Genomic DNA, 24,590 nt, shown 5'->3' with positions numbered 1-24,590 from the left:
ATCTCTGCCCCTCTGAGAACGCCGAGGGTCTACCCGGCTCCAAGTTCTCCTGGGTTGGTACAGGCAGACCTGGCCTCGAACCCACATCAGCAACCCCCAACCATGTTCCAGAAGGCCTTCTTGGACTGGGTCCCAGGGAGGGGGCTTGGTTTGGTTGGGGTGTTGGGGTTAGTCTGTTTTGTTTGCTGAGCTTCCGGTCTGGCCCCTGTATGGCAGGACACCGGCTTTTCTGATGCATTTCTCTGCACTGCCCAGTTTGGGAGAACAGATGCTGTGGGTCAGGCCAGAAGCCATAAATTTCTAGGAAATAACTCTTAGTGACTGAGGAAGAAAGCCATAAAACTCTCTGGAGGCAGAAACAGGAGAAAACAATGACAGCAGACAGTGCACGGGATTACTGCTAAATGCCAGGACGACCCATGGATCATTCTCTTGGCTTGCACCACTGTTTGGGGAGCCCAGGCCAAACACGTGCCCCAGTGCTCAGAGAGAGGAAGGGCCCCAACATGTGGCAGGTCCTATAGTAAGCACCGTGGATGGCCAGGAACAAAACGGACTAAAATCCATGCCCTTGTGCAGCTTCCATTCTAGGGATCTCTTAGGTCTCACCTGCTGGGAGGAAACTAATATTTACTATGCCTGTGGGGTGCCAGGATTCTGACACTGACCTCAACTGATTTTCACAGGAACCCAGAGAAGTATGATTATTACCCTGAAGTTACACTTGTAATACACAAGGGAAATGAGGTCACGTGATTACTACTAGCTAGATAGCATGGGTCTTTCTGACTGTGCTGTTTCTCTTGCAGTTGCAAACCTCAGCCTATAACGCTATGGCCAGACCTGGCCATCTGCAAGGCTTTGGGCCCCTCTCCCACTGAAAGATACCCCCAGGGTTCCTATAGCAATTGACGTAGACCCTCCTCATTCCCCAGTGCTGAGTGCCCTACTCATAGCAGCCGAAGGACATCAGTGGGTGTTCACGGATGTCACTGCTGTTCCTGTTCCTCATTCTCTTTCTCTCCAGTCTCCTTCCAACTCCAGATTCGCAGGTGCAGTGCTCCTAGTTTAACCTGTGTCTGGCCCCTTGGACTTGGCATTCCTCCTTGGTCCTCCTGGCTGCTGCATCTCATCTTTCCCCCAGCAGTCTGCCCAGGTGTGTTTCCCTGGTCCTCAGCACCCATGTGGCCCCCCAGAGCAATTCCCATTACCACCACCCTCCAACAACCATTAGTAGTAACTCACCATGTCTTAGGCCCTCATCCCAGGCACATGTGACTCCCCGACAGCTTGGTGCGGGATCCAAGGACTCAGAGATCCCTTCCCCAGCCCCCAGGGTGTACAGAGGGGCACAGGTTAGGATGAATAGGACAGGGACTCACCGAAGTTCTCCCCACCCCAGATGTCCATGTCCATATCATATTTCCCCAGGTAATTGAACCAGGCTTTGTTGATCACGAAGAGTCCTCCAGCTATGATGGGAGTCCTGTGCATTTGGAAGAGAAAGAGAGGAACTAGTTATAGTGGGAAGGTCACTCTCAAACTCTTCTGCCCCAGGAGTTTAGAACTCAAGGCCATTTTCTTCCCATTTCGTTCCCACTCAGAAGGGCCGATACATTTTCCAGTTACTTAAAACAAGAATAAGCTCCAGCGTTTTTCCCTTTGATTGTAAATTGCCTGACCTCTTAGACAGGCACATTCACTCATCAGCACACCTCCCATGGGGCTCGCCCAGGACTCCAGCTGCTCTGACGACCTGCCTGGGAGCCTCCGCTGGCCTCTTCCACAGGCCCTGCCCAGTGAGGCTCTCTTGCAGCTCTGCTGCTGGGGGACAGGGGTGGTGGCCACTGACCGGGCAGGGAGGAAGGGCTGAGGCCATCAGCAGCACATCCTGCTCCTGAAACCAGCTCTCTCCTTTTCCCTTTTCCCTCTGTGTTACAGGTTGAATTGTGCCCCCTTCTAAGCTCCCAGTACCCAGAATGTGGCCTTATTTGGAGAGAGGGTCTTTACAGAGGTCATCAAGTTAAACTGAGGTCAGCACTAGTCCAATAGGACTGCTGCCCTTATAAAAAGGGGCAATTGGGACACAGAGACAGACACACAAAGACGATGGGAAGAGACACAGGGAGGAGATGGCCACCTCCAGGCCAAGGAGAGAGGCCTGGAACAGATCCTTCCTCCCAGCCCTCAGCAGAAACCAGCCCTGGGGACACCTGATTTCAGACGTCTGACCTCCAGAACCGTGACACTGCACGTGTCTGCCGTGTAAGCCACTCCACACGCGGGCGTTGTTACCACAGCCCTGGTGAACTCACATATACCTGAGGACTGAACTCTGATCTTTCTCTTTGTCCAAAAAATTCCTTTCTAAGGGGGCCTGGTGAGCCATGACTACAAATGATAAAATCTCAGTAAACAGGTTTTTATGATGCGTTTTACTTCCCAACCTGGTTCCAATATAGCATCACATAAATGATAGGAGACCCTTATCTTAACAAAGCCTAACTCTTTCAGCTAATTGTCAACTAAAAAATCCTCAACCCACCTATGACTTGTAAGACCCCACTTTGAGTTGTCTCATCTTTTTGGGCCAAACCAATGTATGCCTTCTGTGTATTGATTTATGACTTTATCTGTAATTCCTCTCTTCCCAAAATGTATAAAACCAAACTGTAACCCAGCCACAGTGAGTCCACTTGCTCAAGGCTTCTTGGCTGTGGCTCCGGGTCATGGCCCTCAAATTTGGCTGAGAATAAACCTCTTTAAATTATTACACAGAGTTTGTCTTAGTTCCCATTGACATACCCTTTGTTTCCTCTTCTTGGGGCCCCGCCCCAGCCTCCCTGCCTTGATAACTGTGAGACGCCTGGAAAGGAAAGGGGCTGGGAAGGCAGGCGAGGGGAGCAGAGGCCCAGCAAATTCTCCAGCAAGTACAAGGACGGTGGCTGGGGCTGGTGGGCAAGCCCTCAGGACCTGGCCCCCAATCAGTGGGTCCAGAGGGCGAAGGGAGTTTTCTCCCACATCAAACAATTGAGGGAGAGCCGTGCAGATGCCCAGGTGTCCTGATGCCACTACACCCTGCTGTTCCCTGAGAACTGGCCTCATCCCAGTAAACGCTTGCTCTGATGAGCAGAGATGCCCCATGAGAAGAGAACCTGTCCTGAGAACACTGGCACTGGGACAGAGGGAAACCCAGACAGACCCGCAGCACCACCACCTTGGCCTTGACCTGGTCCCTTCCTTCGAGGTGTCTGGACAGGCAATGCTCTGCCCATGCCACGCCGCACGCTGAGCGGCAGAGGAGCTGACATGAGCTGCCTGAGGCTCAGCACGGGAAGAAGTGCCCCCTCTCCCCTTTGAAAGAAAGGACAGTGTCTGGGGGCCAGCTGGTGCCATTCTCTCTCCCTCCTCCAGTGAGCAGAGGGACGGCAGGTAGGTGAGACAGAGTCCCACCCCCGTCTGCAGTGCCAACATTCATATCCCTATTCACAGCTCTTCACATCCCCTTTGGTTTTCAGCTTGACGGAAGTCAATTTGGTGAAAATGATCAAACATTTACTATGTGGCAGCATCAGAGACACAGAGACGCCCTTGAATAGTCCCGGGCATCCCCGAGCCGCTGGATGGAGAAATCTCAGTCCTGGGACGGGTTTACCGTCCAGCCTTTGGTGGGACATCAACGCCACACGCCCTTGATGCTGAGACCACGGGCTCCCCATGGGGTGGCCACTATGCTCTCTTCCATGCCGAGCCCTCAGATGGGCCCCACCTGCCACCACGTGCAGGTCACTGTGGTCCTGCAAGAGAGAATGTGGGTCAGCACAAAGCCACCCACAGCTCAGCAAAGCAGCCAGGGTCCATGCCACCATCATGTTCTCACACGGAAGGGACAGATGTGCTTGTTGACACGTAGCAGTGGCTGTGCCTTGCTTTTGGCCTCCACTTACAGCAGTGGCTGTTTCAACCTTCCCGGACTGAAACGGGACACCCAAGACCCGGGATCTCTGCTCCAGGCCCTGGAGAACCATCCTTCCCTCACCAGAGGCCCACATGGGACCCTCCTACGGTAGCAGGAAGCACAGGGACATCATGGCACGTGTGAGAGTAGACCACACTTCTCAGCAGGTTTCCACCAGGCCCCGTCCCCTTAGCTAGAAGTCTCCATGAAGACGAAAACCTCCTAAAATGAGGGCAAAAGTGGAGATGCCTTGGCAAAGGGCTCTCTTCGACTCTGCCCAGTCCTTTGCTATCTCATATGGAGGGCCTCCCTACACCATGTGACAGAGGGAAGGCCCCAGTGGGGACGGATCTGCCCTCTCACCCTCGCACGGACCCTTCCTTCTTACCTAATGGGCTCTGTGGGGTCCAGGCGCCGAGACCTCTGCATTGGTGAGAGCTGCTCCCACTGGAAGTGGAGGCTCCAGTCAAACCCTGAAACACAGCACTGATCTGCTTAATTTGGTCTCTCAGAAGCACCACAGAGCTTCTCCATAAGGTCACGAAAGCACCCGGGTTCCCTGAGAAGCAGGCCCCCGGGACACAGGTCCCACCTGGGCTGATCAGCAGCCTGGCTGCCAAAGCTCCCTCTCTCAGCTCCTTCTCTTTCTGTACCTCCCGCGGCCTCTCCGAACCTTCTCTGCTGGGCAGAGTTAGGAATAAAGGGCAGGGGATACGGAGCCCAGGGCAGGGCCTGGGGACGACAGGATGGATGGTCATAGAGGGTGGCCCTTGGCCCTGAGTCTTGAGAAGCTGTGAGCAGGAAGTTTGGGAGAGGCCCCTAGACTACATGAGTCACCTCAAAGTCGGTCCTGGGGGGAGCACGAGGCCCTGGGCAGAGACGGGGGGTGAGTCTCTAGGAGGAGGGCAGAGCAACGTGGGCCCCGCACAGTCGGGGAATCCTTGCTCCCATCGTGTTCTCAGGCCCTGGGGTGAGCGCTGAGCACTGCAGTCCTGCCCACCCCCAGCCCTGCTGTCCACAGTTCCAGTGCTAAGAGCCAAGCTGGAGTTATTATATCACTGTAGGCAGGCCGGGCGTTCCAGACGAGCCACTGAGAACGTTCCCCACTGTCCCCACCCGGGAGAAGACATCAGCCCCACTCACCCCCTCTGAGCTCCGAAGCGGACTTGATGTAGGCGAAGGTGTCCAGGTTAATGATGTCGATCACGGGGCACACCACCCGTGTGTAGTCCTGGAAGACAACAGGCGCGCGCTCAGTGTGCCGTGAGGAGCCCTCGGGGAGTTAGGGAGCTCGGAAGGCCCCCCGGTGGTGCCAGAGATGGGGGTTTTGTGGCCTTGACCAAGCCCTTTCATCTCTGGGTCTCAGTTTTATCATCTATAAAATGGGGCACTGGACACTGGGACCTCTCCAGTTCTGATGCCTAAAATGCTTAGTGCCTTTCCTTGACTGCCGGGGACCCCTCCGTCACAGCGGCCATCAGAGAACGGTGCAGACAGCTGGAGGCTGGCTGCGGGGTGCTGTGCACCGAGGAAGGGGAAACCGGGAAGTCCTTCCCTTCCCTGGGCTCCAGGAGGCAGATCGGCTGGGAAGGCGACCCCAAGCCTGCAGTCCTAAGAAGCAACGTCACACACCCCCAGGGAACCTCTCAGTTTCATTCCAGACCTGTGGCTCATGGACAAGTTGATGGACAGCGTCTCCGGAGACTCCCAACCTCAGCTGCTCCCTGTACACAGATACGCACAAACCTGTGCCAGGTCTCGCCTTCCCTCCTCGCTTCCAGACTCAGCTCCAAGAAGCCACTGGCCACCTCCACGTGCACTTCACTCAGCCCTTCCAATGGTGGCTTCATCCTCTTCTCCGCAAACACACTCCTCTCCCTAAGTTCCCTATCTCTGTTAACAGAATCATCTCGTATCCCCCTCTTCCCAGCACTAAATGGAGTAGCTTCACCTGCCCATCAACCAGATCAAGTCCTGCTGGTTCTAACTCTAAATTCGCTCCTTTGAATTCATCCTGCCTCTCCTCCACCCGCAAGCCTGGGGAACTGCAAGGGACTCTTAAACCCAAGCCCACCCCACCTTCTTCTCTTCTGCTTCATTCTACTTATGGCCCCCAAAATGGACTTTCCAATTTGAAAATCTGACTTTGCCACTCAACTGCTAAAAACATTAATTGCCTCTAAGATAAGGTACAAACTTCTCAGCCTGGTATCCCAGACCATCAGGACAGGCCTGTCTCTAGCTTTTCAGCCTCATCACTTCCTAATTCCCCCAGGCCACCCCATCTGTAGGCGTGAAAATCCTCCAGAGAACAGTTTCAAAATATGCAAGCCCAAGTCACCAGCCCTTGGTAGGGGGACCATCAAGACATCGTACACATATTTTTCAGGTTTCCCAATCCTGGGTGAGCACCCCTGTACCTGGCGCGCCGTGGGGAAACTGCCCCTGAACATGCAGATTCATGGACAGCTAAATGGAAATCAGGAGGCCTGGGAAGCTCCCAGCAAAGCCAGCAGGTGTCTGGGAACCAGGTAGGACTGCTCTTCCCGTCTTCTGCACCAACCACCCTTTGGCCGACACAGGCAGGAACCTCTGGTTCTCCTTGAAGCCATTTAATTTCCTGCTTCAATCTTTCCTCCAAATGAGGTTGTCTTCTTATTTTAAGCTCCAGATTCACTGAGTGTCTGATTTTAAGTTCACAGACTTAATTTGGCCCTCAGCCTCCCACATGTGACTCATTCTGACAGTAACAAGGTGCCTCTGAAAACCAATTGGCCCACATGGAAAGAAATGCTCATTTTCTATGCATTGCTTCCACCTCTGGGATGTCACAGATGCTCATTCACAGTCAGCACTGCACCTGCCCGGCTGCCACGGTTCCTCTGGGGCTCTTCTTGGGCCACTGTCATTGTGTGACTATGTGTAGATGCACATGGCAGGCACACACCCGCCATCCATACAAATACCCACACACACAAATGCACACACACACACACACACACACTTGTCCCTTGGGTTTGGAAATGTCCTCAGATGTTCAGAGACATCTCTGCTATGTCCGACAAAGTCTTCATTTTGCCTTTGCTTTGAGTTTTGGGGCCTCTGCAGGTGTACTATGTCCTTCTGCGCCTCCTACACAGTCAAGGATTAACCGTGCCCAAAGATAGGTCTGGCCTTTGCCCAGCTGCCGGGAGGTAACCTCTAAACCCTTGGAATACCCTGCCTAGAAGGGCATCTTTGTTTCCCTGGAAGCCGTGGGCTACACCAGTAGTCTATGCTAACAATGTGATTTAGGGTGAGCGCCTTGGGCCACATAACACCCACTCAACTTGACCTCTGGAGAGGCCTGGAGACCATGAGGGTGGTCAGCCCCGTCTATGGGACTGACCCCCAAGAAAAACCTCAGATACCAAGGTCTGGGTGAGCTTTCCTGGCTGGCAGTACTCCATGCATGTCGCCTCCCATCCTTGCTGGGAGAAGTGAGTGCTGTCCCTACGGCCCACTGGGAGAAGACAACTGGAAGCTCATGACCGGAACTCCCCTGGCACCTCCTCCCACTGCCGGCTTCCATCTGTATCCTTTCACTGTCATGAACCACAACCACGATTGTAACAGTTTTGCTGAGTTCTTAGTCCTTCTAGCAAATGACTGAACCTAAGATTGTTCTCAGGGGCCCCCCAAACTGCAATCTTGTTTTGCTTTGACTTTAAAATAAATCTTCTCCCCATATTTGCAAACCACAATGCCAAATAAAATGCTGGCTGTTCACTTTGGCCACAGACTCCCGGAAGGCATGCATGCGTTCCGCCTCCAGGGCGCGACAGCTCTGGTGTGCTCCTCCGTAAGCTCTGAGGGTTCTGTCCTATCATCCCTGTCACAGCTCGGCCATGGCGTCTGCCTGGCTGCGAGTCACGGAGAACAGACAGGCAGTGAGGGATGTCTGGGGCTGAGTGTGTGTGGAGCCGCGACCTTGAAAGGGGCTGCAGGAGACTTTACGTATGAGCCATCAAAGCCAGGGCACGACCTCTCTAAGTGCCACTTTTGTATCCCTCAGCCCCAGCCCGGAGCCTGGTGGGCAGCAGGTGTTCAATCTGTGCTGGCTAAAGAGGACGTCTATTAACCACCTCCGAGGACATTGTCGGTGCTGCCAGTAAGCGTGTCACAGCTGAACAGGATGGCTTCTCCTCCTGCAGGCTCCCGATGAAGGGACTTGCAACACAAATACCCAGACCCACAGGAGGTCCCTGCCTCGTGCCCCAGCAGGCTGTATCTTTAAAGCTAGGGCCACGCTCAGCTCAAGCAGGCGGCAGGCGGAATCTGGGCAGATCCTGGACCACATCCCCTGCTCTCCCCTCCCCCATGCAGGTCCAAGGCCCTACCCCCACCCCACTCCCATCCAACCCTCCCCAGCCAGGAGCAACAACAGAGGCTGAATGTACCAGCCTGTGGCCACCGTCATCCTGCTGTCATGCCTCCCGTTCCTCCACTGAGTCATGTAATTAAAACCACACTGGGAATGCGAAATCAAAAAGCTCCGAGGGACATTCACTCCTGTGGTCACCCAGCATCCCTGAGCACCTGCTGTGGGGTAGCGGTGGCAGGTACCAAGATGAGTGAGACTTCCCAGTCCAGGGAAGGTGAGGACAGGTGAGATGGTTCTGATGCAGGTGTGTAGGAGCCTCTAAGCTGGCCTGGAGGGAGGGGAGGAGAGGGGAGCAGAGGTGTCCTCAAGGAGGTGACACTGTGGATCAGGGACAAGTTGGCAGGACACCTGGGTTCCCATTCTGGTTCTGCCATCTAGAATACGTGTGACCTTTCACAAATCAGCACACTCTGTAGGACTCTGTTTCTTCATCTATAAAGTGAAGACAAGTTACTATTTGCAAAACCACCCTGCCTCTCCAGCAGGGCTTTTGTGAGCAAAAAGAGAAGAAAGCATTCAATAAGTCTTGGAAGAATATGTAAGCTATTATTAATATTTATATAAATTTACCAAATGCTACAGGGATTGAGATTTCTTAAAATCTTTTCTCCTACTAAAAATATGTAGATAAGGAGGGAGAAAAGAGAAGCCCATGTTTAAAAAAAAAAAAACCCAACTTGGTGCTGGTTTCAAGTATGTTCATGTAATTGAAAGGAAGAGAAGGAAAGCCGGGGAGGTTTTCAGTGTGGAAAACACCAGCTGAGGACAGCTCATGACAGCTCAAGCCCAGCCTCTTCCTTATCTCTTTCTATTTTTGAAAATCCCAAACTCCAATTACAGCTTAACATTTCTACTTCCACGCACAAGATCAAATCACATTCTATTCTAACACAAGACACATACAAAGACACACAGAAACCAGGCCAACACATGCCCACACTCCCGATCCCCAAAGGCTATCCCAGAGGAACTGTTTCATGTCATCCAAAAAGTCAGGGTCTTAGCAAAAACCTGCAGCCCCTCGAGGGGCAGAGCCGGACCGTGGCTCCTGGGCTTGTCTGACTAATCTCTCTGCTATGAAAGCTTTAGCGCAGCCAGTGGAGAGGACCCAGGAGCTTAGCGTGGGAGGCTGAGCTCAATCCTGGGGCTGAATGGCTCCCCGAGAAGGAGCGTTTGGCAGCAGGCAGGCACTGAAGGAGCCGAAGGCTTTGCCTGACCAGTAGGTGAGGCTGGCCAGGGATGCAAAAATGAGAACATTTCTCAGAGAGGGCTTCTGAGATGGACTCCGAGCCGCTGGGATGGAAAGGGCTTTGCAGTTCATTAAGGCTGTCCAAGGAAAGCAAGGCTCCCTGAATGCGTCCTGCAGGGATAGAGTCAGCCTGGGGGTCCCTGCGGATTAAACATAAAAATACCATATGACCCAGCAATTCCATTCCGCCATATATGTACCCTCAAGGATTGAAAATAGGTCCTCAAAAAAAAAAAAAAAAAAAAAAAAACCAACTTGTACACAAAAATGTTTATAGCAGCAGTATTCGCAATAGTAAAGATGTGGAAACAACGCAAATGTTCATTAGTGGGTGAATGATAAACAAAACATGACATATACATACCATGGAATATTATTCAGCCATAAAAAGGGATACTGATACACGCTACAATGTGGATAAAGCACAAAAATATGCTAAAACAAGCCAGGATCAAAAGGACACATATTATAGTATATAATTCCATTTATATGAAATGTCCAGAATAGGCAAATCCATAGTGACAGAGCAGATTAGTGGTGGCCAGGGTTAGAGAGAAGAGGAGAATGAGGGGTGACTGCTAATGGGTATAAAGTTTCCTTTTGGGGTGATGAAAATGTTTTAAAATTTGATAGTGGTGAGGGTTACACAATGCCGTGAACATACTAAAATCATTGAATTGCCCACGTTCGAATGGTTAAAATAGTAAATTTTGTTATATGTATTATATTTTACAACACAACACACACACACATATACACTCATACAAAGGCAGCCTGGGGGCAGAGGCCATGGGGACTGAGTCTACCACTGTCACGGCTGCACCCAGGGAGGCCTGGGCACAGTTCTGGGCAGAGAGCTCCTGGGGTCAGGTCTGAGCCCCGACCACACCCTGGCCCAGCAGTCCCCAACATGTACTGAGAGCCAGGGCCCCGTGAGCTTCGGCTCCTGGGTATGTGGCCAGCAACCTGGAAGGGGGAGGGGGTCTGGCTGGGGCAGAGACCCCCCAAAGGGTGGGGCCGAGTGAGGAGGGGCCAGCAGTGCTGGGTGGGTGCTGGACTGTGCCCTGACCACGGCCCTTCATATCTTTCTGGGAGACAAACGTCAAGACTGTTTACACTGCGACACGTCTGCCATCCTGGGTGAGGGGCAAGTTACCTTAGAAACATTGCTCAGAAAATGCTGATGTATAACATTAAGAGAAAAAGCGGAATACAAAATTATATAAATACAGTATGATTACAATTATGTAAAAAGACACTTTCTGCAAAGGGAAAAAGATCCTAAATGGAAAGAAATGTTAACAGTGGATGTCTTTCAATGGTAGAATTTTGATTAATTTTTATTCTACTGTTCCTCGTTTTCCAAAATGTCTACAATGACCATGGAATACTTTCATAGTGGAAAACGAGGTCCCAGCCTCCTCTGTCCCCTGCCAAGAAGTTTTCCTTTACACCACATTCCTCAGTTTCGAATCCACTTTTTTTTTAAATACGACCTTAGTTTAGGTAGGGAACACTTTGTCTCTTCCTTACAAAATCCCCTGTGAACAGAGGCACCGTCTCCAACCCCTCCCTTTCCCCAGCTAAGCACTCCTAGACCCTAAACATTAGTTCTCATCCTGCTTCCTTAACCCTTAGTTGTTTAATGCACTGGAGTTTCCTTTTAACTCCAGGCATGAATGGCCGCAGAATGACTGAGCTGGCCCTAGGGTAATGTCAGCAGCTCCCAGGCAGAAAGATCTTTCTGGGAAGTAGATGTTCCTGCTGGGGAGCGGTTACCTCAATAACCAAGAGGTGCCCACATGTTTTCCATATTTCTTTTCCTCAAAGAATTTCCTTATTACTAGAGTTTTCCCTGGCTTCTCCCTGTGCTCACTTGCTGTGCTCCCCTTCACCGGAGGCCATTTGCAAACCGGTGTGGTACCAGTTCTCAGGGACCCACTGGGTCTCACCAAGCAGGGTTGGATTCCTTTTACATGGCCTGTTCCGACCTCAGGACTCTGCCTGAAACAGGTGCTCGATAAATGTCTGCTAATTAATTTAGAGAAAGGACGCAGGCTGCTTTCCTCCTATTCCAACCCTATCACCGCCCCGGGCATCTGGTCTCTTACTGACATTTCCAGACACCGAGTTCCTGCTCTGTGACAGGCAGGGCAGCCACAAGGAGACACTGGTGCCCCCACTGGGTTTGGAATCTGTCAGGGCTGCAGTTCCCAGCTCCTGGTACCAGTACCAGGCCGCGGCCTGTTAGGAGGAATGGGGCAGCTTCACCGCCACTCCATCCATGGAAAAATTACCTTCCATGAAACTGGTCCCTGGTGCCAAAAAGGTTGGGGACCACTGTGTTAGGGGAGACAGAGAACCCAGAAGAGGAACCGGTGGACCAAGGGGACAACTGTTGCCAGGAGTGACCCTTGCTGGCTGCACCGTCGGGAAAGGCTTCCTAGAGAGGGGGAGGTAGGGGTGGGGCTGAAGAGTAGGGGCTTGTGGAGCAGGGGGGAGGCAACCCCACTGCTGGAAGGGCCTGGCCAGAGCCGGAGCAGTGGGGATGTCGCAGGCACGTTCAGGGACAAAGAGTGGCCCAGCTGTGCCGCTGCTGTAGACAGGAACACAGAGGAGGGGCGTGTGGAAGGGCCTTCAGTGCCAGGCAAAGCCCTTCAACGGAATGATCTGTTCATGGCTTAATATTTCCCGGTCAGACCTCTTTGCCTGGCTTGTATCACAAGGAGGTAGAGAGGGGAGTTTTCTAAATAACACTGAGTGGACGAGCCTCTCAACCTCAGGGAAAATGGTCACCGATGGGCTTGAACACCGAGGCCAGTGGGCAAGAACTCTGAAAACCCAGCGAGGCTCTCTCACTGGAATGAACGACGCTGGTAAGGATGCCCCGGTTCTCTTCTGAGCAGTTCACAGAGCTCGATTCTTCCACGTCCCTAACACCGTCATTACGCAAGTGGGATGAAGAACGGGTAGGAAGTGACCACAGCCCAGGGAAGATGCAGCTGAGGTTACACCCAGGGCCCGGGTGCTGACGGTACCGGCTAGGGAATAGCACACCGGGTTATAGAACTGCCCGAGACTGCTTCCCCATCCGTGAGACGGGCACGTTAAAAACACCTGACCTCCTACTTCACAGACGGCAGAGCACGTCAGCAGCTCAGGAAGAGTCACGGGCAGGACAGAGGCCACACATTCTGCAGATCAGCTGGGGGGACGATGGGATTTTTGGAATATAAAATAATGATGGGAAAAATTAAAATGTTCTGTTTACATTTGAGAGGAGTAACTGAGACATAAAGAAAGATGCATATCGGATTCCAGAGTAATTTATGGGCAAAAAGAGGCAGGAACTCAGGTCTCTTAGCATCCAGCCTGCAGGCGTGGTGGAGCCCTTGGGTGAGGGTGACGCGTGGTGGAAGTAAGACAGAGGTTTTAGGAACCGGGGATGAAGCCTGGTTAATTCTCTTGTCTCCTTCCTACAAAAGGCCCTCATAAGGGCTCCCTTTCTGGAACCTTCTACTCTCTGGTAGAAACAATTCTGGGCAGCTCTCTTGCCCATGAAGCTGCACGTGTCATGTACCAGCTGCGGCAGCCCCAAGTGTAGGTCTGCTGTGGGTGACGGTCCTGGTCACACGTCCTGGTCCTTGCTCTACCACGGACTGCTGTGTGACCTCAGGCAGGCTGCTCCACCTTAGTTCCTTCATCTATAAAATGGGGACAGCAGTCTGTCCCACCCATCTCCCAGAGGAACTGGGGTCATGTGTGAGGTGATGTGCCTGAGAAGGTCTGAAGACACCTGGTGGAGGGAAACCCAGCTCCGCCCCTTGGCCCCACTCACCTCCTTGACCCGGTGCAGCAGCGGCTGGAGCCAGTCCCTGTTCACCTCACAGTGGCTGTCAAGGAAAGTCAGAGTGGTGCCCTGGGCAACATCAGCGCCCCGAATCCGGGACCGGACCAGACCTGCGGTTAGGGACAAATGACCAAGGGGCTGCCACTGTCGCTCCATCATCCAGCAAGACCACAGAAGAGCCACCCAGCATTCGCCCAGAACACCCAAACTCACCCCCGACCCTGCATCCCCATACCACTCACACCTGAGCTCTGTCCCGCCGCACGGCCCTACCTTGCCGCTCGTTGTTGCGCAGGCATTTCACTTTGGGCAACTTGATGAGCTGTTTGCAGTCATCGGCTACAAAGACAAAAGGTTATGCCGAGCGAGTGAGCGTCTGGGACGTGCTTGCATGATGCATGCTGCTGTGAACCTGAAGGGGAGGTAAGGCGGCCCCACTCACTGTCCCTCCCTGCCCCCCAACTGCAGAGCCGGGTCCTGACTCCACGGTGTTCCTAGGCTGTGGAGGGGCTGATGGATCACTGCTGTCATTAGACAAGGTGGGCCTCTTTGGTGCAGGTCAGTACACAGCAACACCTGTGCACCTGCTTGAAAGCACTCCAGGGGGGAAATTCTGACCTAGTCACCTGGGGATTTTCTCCTTTGGCTGGGGCCATTCAAAGCATGAGATCTGAGTCCTGTTCACCTTGCTGGGTCTGGTAAAAACTTCTGGGAGGCCACGAATGGTCGAGATGGATTTTGGACTTTCCTTTCAGAGCACGGAGACCCTCTCTGTGGAAGGATCAGCCCAGCGTGCCTGTGTCACTCAGAGCCGGTTCACTTCTCTATCACGCAGGGAGATGTGCTGGCGCCAGGGTGGGCAAGAGACCCTGCTCTAGGCATTTGTCCCAGGTGCCCCTTGGCTTGCCTGCTGTCCCCTCGGTTTCTTGGCTCTGAAGTCCATACCTTGGCCTCATCATTTTGGTGTCAGTTTATTTATTTGCTTTAGCGAGGAAAGTCATACAGTCAGATCTGTGCGTCAGAAAGTTCACTCTGGAGGCCCCAAGGAAGGTGGCCTGGTTGAGGCTAGTGCATTTTATTGCATTAAAATGTTGACATGTTTAATCCTTAAATAAACCATATATACTATTATCATTTCCTTTTTCTAGACAAGGAAACTGACGACACGAGGTTGATCATTTGCTCAAGGCACGTAGCCAGGGAGTGAGGAGGTCGCAAGGCTGGGATCTGAACCTAGGCAGGCTGGCTTCAGAGTCCGTGCTCTAATCTCTAGGCCATTCTGCTCTCAAGGGAATCCAGCAGCTGTCCCTTCTCCTGCCTCAGTGCCAGCTACCCCCACCACGGTGAGTGTCTCCTGACCTCCAAGCTCCTCCTCACCAGCGAAGGAGAGCAGATCACTGAGTCTCAGAACTCAGAGTCTTGATCTCCTGACTCTGGGCCTCACGCACAGCCCACTCTTCTGTGTCACTCCCAGAGGTTCCGAGGCTGTGTCACCAGCTGTGGGTTCCAGCTTTGCACAGCAGACCCCAGCGTGGCAGCGGCTCCCTGTGCCCAGCTTCCAGCATCCGTCCTGGTGGGGTGGGCTCCACTGTGCTGGGACTCAGAGCTGTCTCCAGTGGCCACCCTGTTTCCCCCAGTTTATCATCAGGAGGAGGCTGTCCTGCCTGGATACGGCTGACTGCACGGAACTGCACCCAGGCTGCTGGGATGCTGGCTCTCGGGGGAGGTGTCAGCACTACCAACACTTGAATTCCGACAGTGCTTCTACCATCATTGTGCCTTTCAACTTTAACACACAGATGTCTGGAAACACCCCTATGTTTTCCTCTGGAGAGTGCACCTGGGGTGTGAATTAGCCTGGGACCCAGGTTCTCTGACAGCAGGTAGGAGGTGGTAACGAGCAGCATGTTGGGAGACAGAGGCAGCCATGCACCGTGTCAGGGCTAGGGGGTGGGAGGTCCCCCAGGGGATCCCAGAGACAGGGCCCACGTGGACCTCTCCAGGAATGGCAGAGAGAGGACATGTTAGCCTCAGCCCAGACTGCAGATTATTGCAACATAAGAATGAAGAATCTCTAGTGGTGGGCATTGCTTCTGGGCCTTAGGTCCCAGTGTGAATCCTTTGAAGGTTCAGTGTCTTTTTCCATGACCAGGAATGCAGGTTAGGGGGCAATGACATATGTTCATGTGCATGCCGTGCATACTTGCACATATGTGTACACAAACTTGCATACACAAGTGTGCATGCACCCACACACATATACTCACACACCAACCAAATCAAGAATCTACTAAATTTAGCTGGTTAGGTCCTCAAAGACTCACAGCAGAGAACCCAAGAAATTATTTTTTAAAAGGAAAGCTTCTCTCCTTCTTGAGCCCAGCCATGGACACTCTACGTCTTCCGTCCCTATTACAGACCTGGGCCTCCTTCCATCCCCAGGAAACCGGTGCACTCACCTCTGCCCGTTGCACGGGGGCAGGGACAGACAGTGGTGCCTAAAGAGCAAGGCAGCGACATCACTTACGGTCATTGCTGAAGTCATCCACTAATATGATTTCCTGGATCAGATGCATCGGGGTGCGGTTTAACACGCTGTGAGATGGAAAGAGAAAAAATCATTATGGCTTCGAGTGGCAAAGTCTATGTATTAACCTGAGTTTTAAACAGACACTGTTGCATTCGCGGAATGAAAACTCAGAGCCACCACAGGGCTTGTCCAGTCACACTGTCCATCTGTGAGCCAATGGGGTGTAGTTCTGCCTTCCCTTAGTGAGTGCCACCACCAGCCACCCGGCCACCCACACAGACACCCAGCTCCCTGGAACCCCGAAGCAAATCAGTGAACAAGACTGGCTGGTGTTATTTGAAAATGTCACTCCAGCTACTTACACCTCTACCCTGATTCAACTTCTTTTTTCTGGTTTACTGCAATAGCCACGACCTGCCCTGGCCTCTCCCAGACCGCCTTCCCGTGGCCTCCAGAGTGAGCTTTCTGCTGCACAGATCTGGTTCTGTGACTTTCCTCGCTAATGCAAATGAATTGACACCCCCCAGTGGCTCCTCCCTTCTCCATCCCGGTCCCCAGCACACTCCTAAGGCCTTTGCCGCATGAACCTGGCCCGTGTGTCCCCCATCCCCACCTGCTCCATGCTGCAGTCCGAGACTTCCTGCTCATTCTTAACCGAGAGCTTTTCTCCAGCTGCTGCCACTGCTTGAAATGTCCCACACTGCCCACAAGGGCCAGTTCGAATGTCACTTCCTCTCTAACAGCTTTCCAACCCACTTAGTGAGAATTAATTACTTCCTCCTCTGGGATTCCCTCAGCAGTTTGTATCTGATCCTACTGCTTTTCTCACTTCCTGAGCCTGAAGGTTGGTTGGTTTTGTGCCTCACCCGCCTGTTGTTCCCGCCAGAGCAGCGGTCCCCAAGCTTTTTGCCTTTTTTGTACCAGGGGCCAGTTTCATGGAAGACAATTTTTTCACGGACTGGGTGAGGGGGGAGGGATGGTTTGGGGATGATTCAAGCGCATTATATTTATTGTGCACTTTATTTCTATTATTATTACATTGTTATATATAATGAAACAATTATACAACTCACCATAATGCAGAATCAGTGGGAGCCCTGAGCTTGTTTTCCCGCAACTAGACAGTCCCATCTGGGGGTGATGGGAGACAGTGACACCGAAGTGTGTTGCTGAGGTCCAGACTACTCCATAATCTCGTTTTGGTTGCTGCCACAGCAGAAAACCCTGCTTCACAAAGATAGGATGTTGGAAATGGAAGCAGGCCTTTCAGTGCTTTTGTGGCAACCTCAGGATATTCTGCTTTGACTTTAATCCAGAACGTATGGAGATTTGAAGTTGTCTCAAATGCATTTTCAAGGCCACCATCATTTGCGATCTCAAGCAGGTGATCCTCTTCTAGCACAGACAAAGTCAATTCACCTGTCTTATTCACAAATGGGTCCATTCCTTCCTGGGTCAGGGGTCCTTCGTGGTTGGGAGGTAATGCTCAAACCCTTTTGAAAGCTGAGATAGGCGATCGTGCACCAGCTGGGAGAAAGAAGGCCCTGGCTCAGTCTCTTTCAAAATCTCTGCTGATGTTTGAAACATGTCACAAAAATCCCAATGTTCACTCATCGCCCCCATAAATCCAGTTTGGCTTTGAATGCAGCCACTTTATCTGCCAACTTGAACACAGTTGTCGTTCTCCCCTGAAGTGACAGATTGAGTTCGCTGAGCAGGTTGAACATGTAACACAAGTAAGCAAGTTTTGCGACTCATTCTGTGTCACTGAAATGTGCTGCCAGTGGTGACTGTTTTTCTAAAAGAAATCTCTGGAGCAGCTCTCGGAACTCAACACTCTGGCCAGTGACCTACCTTTAGAAAGCCATCTCACTTCTGTGCATAAGAGAAGAGGTGTGTGCTCTGCGTCCATCTCCTCACAGAGCTGTGCAAACAGACGTGAGTTACAGGCATGTACTTTAAAGTGGTTGATAATTTTAATCACATCCTGCAAAACGTTTAGTTCAGGTGACATTTTTGGGCTAGCCAGAATTTCTCTGTGGATGACACGGTGCGTAGACTCACATTCAGAAGCGACCACCTTGACCCGAGTAGTGAAACCAGAAAGCCGTGCAGTCATGGCAGCCACTCCATCCATGCATTTACCTACACAAAATGACCAATTCAGTTTTCCTGATCTGTAATCATTCAAAGACTTGAATAGCTTTGCGGCTGTGGTGTTGGCTGGCAACAAAAGTGCACATAACATATCCCCATGCATGTCCTCCTAAAAATATATTGCACAAAAACAAGCATTGCTGCCTTGTTGTCAACCTGGATTGTGTACCACAGTGACTCATTAATCCTCTCCAACAATTGTGCCTCAATATCCTCTGCTATTTGATCAATTCGTCTAGTTATGGTGCTAGCGGGAAGAGGAACACCTGCCACCTTTTGAACTGCAGCCTCTCCTAAAAGTTCACGGCAAATGTCCTTAGCAACAGGCAGGATCAACTCTTCACCAATAGTAAAAGGCTTCTTAGCTTTAGCAATGTGGTTTGCCACGAAGAGTGATGCTCTCAGTGTAGACACATTTGATGAAGTGGTGGCCTTCAATAATTGCTTCTGTTTCTCATGTTCATGTTTTTTTCTTTTGAAAAACTACAAAGCCGTGTCTTTTAATGCAAGGTGCTTGGTCTCCACGTTGCGAAGCAGTTTTGAAGGTTTCATGGCTTCGTTGGATAGCTGGTCACCACATATTATAGAAAGTGGGCTTGGAGAATGTGAGTCATCTGTTGCAATGAACCCGTAATTTAAGTAAGACTCTTGATATTTTCCTTCAAATGCAGCTTTCATTTTATTGGCAGTCTTAGAGTCTTCTGCCGTCTTATCATTGGGTCTTCCCCCTTTTCAAAGAAGCTCTCCAGTGATGTTTGTTTTTCACTCATTTTTGCTAGGGTTAGCTTGTGGGTTTACCAAGACTGTGACTGAGACAAGTGTGCAGCTCAGGAAAGAGGTGTGGATGGAAGTGGACTAAAATAAGTGTTGGAATCTGACCTAAAGTCTGCACCAGATGCAGCTTCACAATTGAAGATGCCCATTTGCCACTATAAAGCCTGACACCAGGTGCAGCTTAATTGTCACTTGCCACTCACTGATAGGGTTTTGATATGTATGAGTCTGCAAGCAATTGATTTATTATGGTCTCTGTGCAGTCAAACCTCTCTGCTAATGATAATCTGTATTTGCAGCTGCTCCCCAGTGCTAGCATCACCGCCTCAGCTCCACCTCAGATCAGGCATTAGATTCCCATAAGGAGGGTGCAACCTGCATCCCTCACATGCCCAGTTTATAGTACAGTTCGTGGTCCTCTGAGAATCTAATGCCTCTGCTGATCTGACAGGAGGCGGAGCTCGGCTGGTGATGCCAGCGTTGGGGAGCGGCTGTAAATACAGATGAAGCTTTGCTCGCTGGTCCGCTCCTCACCTCCTGCTGTGCAGCCCTGTTCCTAACAGGCTACAGACCAGTACCAGTGTGTGGTCTGGGATTTGGGGACTGCAGAGCTAAACGGTAACATCCCAAGGCAGATCCTTGTCAACTGCTCTCCGTCTTGTCAGAGTCCAGCACGCCTTGGCCCATCGCCACTCCTTTGAGGGATGTCACAGCACACCTGCTGTGTCCTGGCACCGGGCATGTGATGGTGAACAGAGGAGAATGAGTTCTGCCCTCCCGAAGCTTGTGGTCTAGCAGCTCCTTCCTACAAGCTGTGGAACCTCAGGCAAGTTACTTTATAGCTCTGTGCAGCAAAGTACCCCACCTATAAACTAGGGCTAATAACAGTAGTACCTACTGCACAGTGCTGTTGAGAAATTTAACGGAGAAAATGCACATAAAGTATTTAGCATGATATTTGGCATTACATGATGATAAATGATAGCAATTATTACTATTTAATATTTTCTGCATCACTAATGATTTTTGAATTGAATAGACTTCAGTCACCCCTCCTGTGCTGTGGGCCTCGACCCAGGAGCAAGGATTGGGTTTCAGTGTTAACTCCGGGTCCTATACCTGATTGAGAAGGCTGGATCCTGCTTCTCCTGAAAACCCCCAACCACATGGTTTCTCAGAAACCTGCCGGGGCCACATCAGCCATCATGGGATACCCAGAGCCCTATGTATGTGGAGAGGGGTTCAGAGTGGGTGCTGGCAGAGGTGCTGTGGTCCTCCTCTGAGGAGGACCGTACTGGGCCCTGTTTCTGATGAGCCACCCTTTCTATGCAGGATGGAGACTCTCCTAGAAGGGAACTTTGCCTGGAGCTACCATATTTATGAAGCCTTAATTCTCACCATGGCAACTAGTATAAGACGGGAGAGGAACCCCAACACAAAGCCCCGAGCTCACAGTCACTGTCTGCTGGGAGCTGGGCTCAGGGAGGGGAAGACGCTACAGCCTCCGCCAGAGGGTGTGGGAGGGGGCCGTTCACCACGCGAGTCCCCAGAAAACACACACAAACACAACCACCAGCCCTCTAGTCAGGGAGGGAGGCAGGAGAGAGCAGAAAACCTGCTGGAAGAATAACCTCTAATGAGGTTTGATTACGGCTGTAGCTTCTGCATTCGATTCCCCCAAATCCCTCCCGGCTCTTTGAAATTCAAGAGTTCTCTTCTGTGAACATCAAAAGGTAAATCTCGTGCGGCTCTGTGCTGGTTGAACTGAGAGATGATTAGCGAATAAAAAATGTCCAGGGTTTAAAACAGAAAAGAAAAAAAAAAAAAAGAAATCGTCAGCAGTAAGTGCTAATTAGACCATTTCCTGGTAACACCTGGCTTGTTTTTGCACCTCTAATCAGAGCAGTTGGCGTGGTGGCAGTGTCCCCTTAGAGGTGGCTCAGGGCAGGGAGGGCCCGGGATGGGCTTGTGCTCTGGGTACCCGAGTGGTTGGAAGAGGAGAAGGTTAAGTCCAGCTCATGACACCTGGCCTGGCCCAGATGGTCCTCCAGGGCCCTCCCTTGTGCACACTCAGCCCCCAAACCCTGGTTGCTGGAGCCTCCCTCCCCCCTCTCACCACCGTGTCTACAGCAAAGCAACTCCCTCTTCCCCACGGGGCCCAGCGCAGGATGGCTCTTCTCTGTGTCACCCCTACTCCAGCTGCCTGCCCTATGCTTTTCCTTACATGGCCTTAGCATGGGAGCAAGCACTGGTCCCACCAGCATCTGTGGGCCACATTCTGCCTGAGATTATTCTAGAACTGAGTCTCCTATACGCAGCTCACCTCTCTGCCAGAGGGCGGCTGTTCAGGCAGCATCTATGCCCGCTGCACCGTAACCGTGGCCCCCGAGGAGCCCCCAGAGGTGGCGAGGCAGCATGGGCTCAGAGGCCAGGTGGGCTCCACCACCCACGAGCTGTGCAGTCCTGAACCAGAGAGACGCCTCCGTTTCCTCCTGTAATTACATTTTCCTTGTAAAGGCAGGCGATATTAATACTTGACCTACTTCACAGGCTTTTGTGCGTATGAAATGAGGAAATGTATTTGAAATTGCTTTGTGAACTCCGTGGTGCTCTACGCAGGCAGGTTTTATCAGACACTCCATAAATACCAGTAGAATGAAGACCGGAGGCCGGCTGACAGTTGAGTGCAGTCGTTCTGGAGTGAGACTAACCTGGGTTCAAGTACTTTCTCTGTGCATCCGCCCTTCCCTAGCAGGGAGAGCTTCAGTAAGTGTTCAGCCTGCAGCACCAGGACTTCCTCGGCTGCAGCAAAAGAGCGCACCGTGCCTGGCAGACGGCAGCTGCTCTCTGAATGAGGGCACTGATATTAATTGAAACTATATATTGAAACTAATAATAGCAATGAGCATGACTTTCAGCTGTGGTTCTCAAAGTGCAATCCCCAAACCACCATCACCTAGGACTTGTTAGAAATGCGAATTCTTGGGCCCCACGCCAGACTTACTGAGTTAGACTTTGTGGGGATGGCGCCCAAGAAACAGTGTTTTAACAAGCCCGCCAGGAGCTGCTAATGTCTGCTCAAGTTCGAGAGCCACTGCTGTCTGCCAAGGCTGGAAGCTCATGCTAACACCTGTTGTCACCTGTACAGGTTCACTAGCCAGGCACTGCTCCAAGTCTTTTACCTATCTGAACTTAGTCAATCTTCTCCACAATAATGCCAGGTAGTTATTAGTAGTCCCTGTTTTGCAGAAAAGGAAACTGAGACAGAGAGGTTAAGTAGCTTGCCTGGGGTCACACAGCTGTTAAGGGCAGAATAGGAAAATTTGGCCCCAGAGTCCAAATTCTTAACCACTTTAATCTGAGGAACTTCTCCTTTAGATCTAGGATATTACAAAAAAGCAACAGTGAGAAGAATCAGCATATAAAGTGATCAGTTCTGCATGCTCCAGAGCCCCTGTGGGGGGTGGGGGGGGCGGTAGGCCTGAAGGATGCCCCAAGAGGAAGGGAACAAATACACAAGGACTTGCTGCAACAGCAGTGAAGACGGTTCTTCAGGGTTTGTTCTCTCTCCTTAGATGAGAATGTCCCCTAATTCATCAAGGTTGTGATTCCCCCATCACCTATCTAGCCCACCCAGCCTCTGCCTGGCTCTGAATGCCCCCAGCTCCCCAGCTAACCCAAGAGCTTGGGGGGCTGGGGGGCACGGTGAGAGGGAGGAGGGGCACATTCAGTTCCTCGAACATCTTTCCCTCGCAAGAGCCTGGTGGCAAAGCTGTCCAGAGTTCTACAAAGTTGAAGATGAAAGGTACGTAGAGAAGATCCTGTCACTGAAGACAAAGGTGGGGTAGGAAGTGCTTTTCATTCATTCCTCTCTCAGTGCCTAGTGATGCATGCAACAGGATAGGGCATGGAAGCTTCTAGAAATAATCTTCCTTGACCCCACTCCTAAAAGCCATTTCCACCCAGTACGCTGATGCTGTAAGTGCCACCTGTCCACACGTGGTGGCTCTAAGGCCCCCATCCTGCAGGTCAGGTGTGTCTGAGCCAGGGGCCTGGCTTATGGCTGAAGTTCCTGGGAGGCAGGAAACGGGCTCTCAGCTAAGTCCTCTGGCATGTCCTGGGTGTCTTCTGAAAAGTACGGTGCTGAGGGGCCCCGAGCCCCCTCCCACAGTGCAGAGTGCCAGGGCCTCGGGGCAGCCCTCCATCAGGCCAGTGGACAGGGGAGCTGGGGCCGCACCCCGGGGCAGGCAGGAAGCCCAAGCCTGGCTTCTCCGCTTCCCAGCACATGGCCTTGGGCCTCGGCGTGGCACAACCACCCACTGCACCGGCTCAGGATGAGGCTCCGACCAGAGTGAGGGAAGGAATGTGTTCTGTAGGCCAGGAAGCTCAGGATACATTTACCATATTAATGTCATTAAGTATCAGTTCTACTATTAAAGAGAGATGGAGGAGCAGCAGGAAGAGGAAAAGTACATCTCAGAGCTGATGGAGCTAGGTGTGAGCACAGTGTTGGGAGGCATGGGGAGTGGAAGGCCCGGGACCCCCACACTGCATTGTAACGCTCCCCAATGTCCGAGACGTTCCCCAGAGGAAAGTGCATTGTGGGAAATATGATAGAACTGTTATAGAAACACAAAAAATATTTTTATTACCTTTTTGTTTTTTACTGATGTGGTTAGCAACCTGCCCAAGGTCACACAGCTAGGAAGTGGTAGGGTGGGGACTTGACCCCGGGTCTTCTGACTCCAAGCGCGGTGCCCTTTTAAATGTCCCAGAGCCTCTTTCCTCTGATCGAGCACTTACTCTGTGCCAGGCACAGTTCTCCGTTCTTCAGCCGAGCTAGCTTGAAGCAACCCTACATGCTACATACGATTAGTATTCCCACTTCCTTGATTGGGAAACTGAGCCACAGGGAGTTTACTAAGAGATGAATAAGACCAAGTTCTTTTCCTAAGGCAGCTCACTGAAGAGTATGTGGGAAAAATGCTTTAAAGGCCAGAGTAGTGATGTGCAGAGAAGGGCCCAGAGGGGGTGCACCGATGGGGTGCATGTGAGTGTGTTGGGGTGCAGATGCCTGGCGTCAGAGAACTTGAAGGACAAAGAGAGACCGGCCTGGACATCCAGGAACCTCTCTCAGATGCTAATAGTGTCCTCGTGGAAACTTCTAGCAGACATGCCCGGTCATGACCTGTGGCACAGCCACCATGGGTGGTGGCGGGGAAGGCAGGGCCTGCCACTGGCTTGTAGCACCGTCCCCTCCCTGCCCCCGTCTCCCCTTCCCCCCTGCCCCATGCCCAAGCAGATCCTGAGGGGGTGGGGGGTCGGGGGCAGTGGCCTGGCACCTCTGTTCCACCATGCGTCTGCTCAGCCCAGAAGGCCCAGACACTCCGATCTCCCCTCACCAGAGCAGACCCAGGTACATCGGACCTCCCCGTCTCTGTTCCCCCGCACACACACTCACCAGTTTATAAATCAGCCAGGCACTTTATTAATCTACCGTGAGACTCACAGTTGACACCTGACAGTGACTTGGCACATTTTCTTGTCAAGAGCTGTTGCCTTGTTGGGGAATCAAATTCGAATCTGGCAGCTTGCGGGGGAATGCGGAAGCCAGGACGGGCAAGCAGCTGGAGGACAGAGCCAGCTCGC

At 51.9% G+C, this 24,590-nt stretch overlaps 1 protein-coding gene across 3 annotated transcripts in view; it reads right to left on the bottom strand.

Annotated features, from left to right (window-relative positions):
• The window catches only part of GALNT14 (polypeptide N-acetylgalactosaminyltransferase 14), a 204,820-nt gene that overhangs the window by 26,781 nt on the left and 153,449 nt on the right, over positions 1-24,590 (bottom strand). For all 3 annotated transcript variants that reach the window (XM_069494464.1, XM_069494463.1, XM_069494465.1), the window contains 6 exons: positions 16,008-16,075; positions 13,754-13,819; positions 13,469-13,590; positions 5,102-5,189; positions 4,347-4,431; positions 1,383-1,486 (listed from right to left, as the gene is read on the bottom strand). In XM_069494464.1, the coding sequence (XP_069350565.1) occupies positions 1,383-1,486; positions 4,347-4,431; positions 5,102-5,189; positions 13,469-13,590; positions 13,754-13,819; positions 16,008-16,075 (533 nt within the window). The remainder of the gene's footprint in view (positions 1-1,382; positions 1,487-4,346; positions 4,432-5,101; positions 5,190-13,468; positions 13,591-13,753; positions 13,820-16,007; positions 16,076-24,590) is intronic.

The sequence above is a fragment of the Eulemur rufifrons genome, chromosome 19 (genome assembly GCF_041146395.1).
Source record: "Eulemur rufifrons isolate Redbay chromosome 19, OSU_ERuf_1, whole genome shotgun sequence".
Classification (NCBI taxonomy): domain Eukaryota; kingdom Metazoa; phylum Chordata; class Mammalia; order Primates; family Lemuridae; genus Eulemur; species Eulemur rufifrons.
Note: the sequence above shows the minus strand (reverse complement) of the source record. Positions and strands in the feature narration are given on the sequence as shown.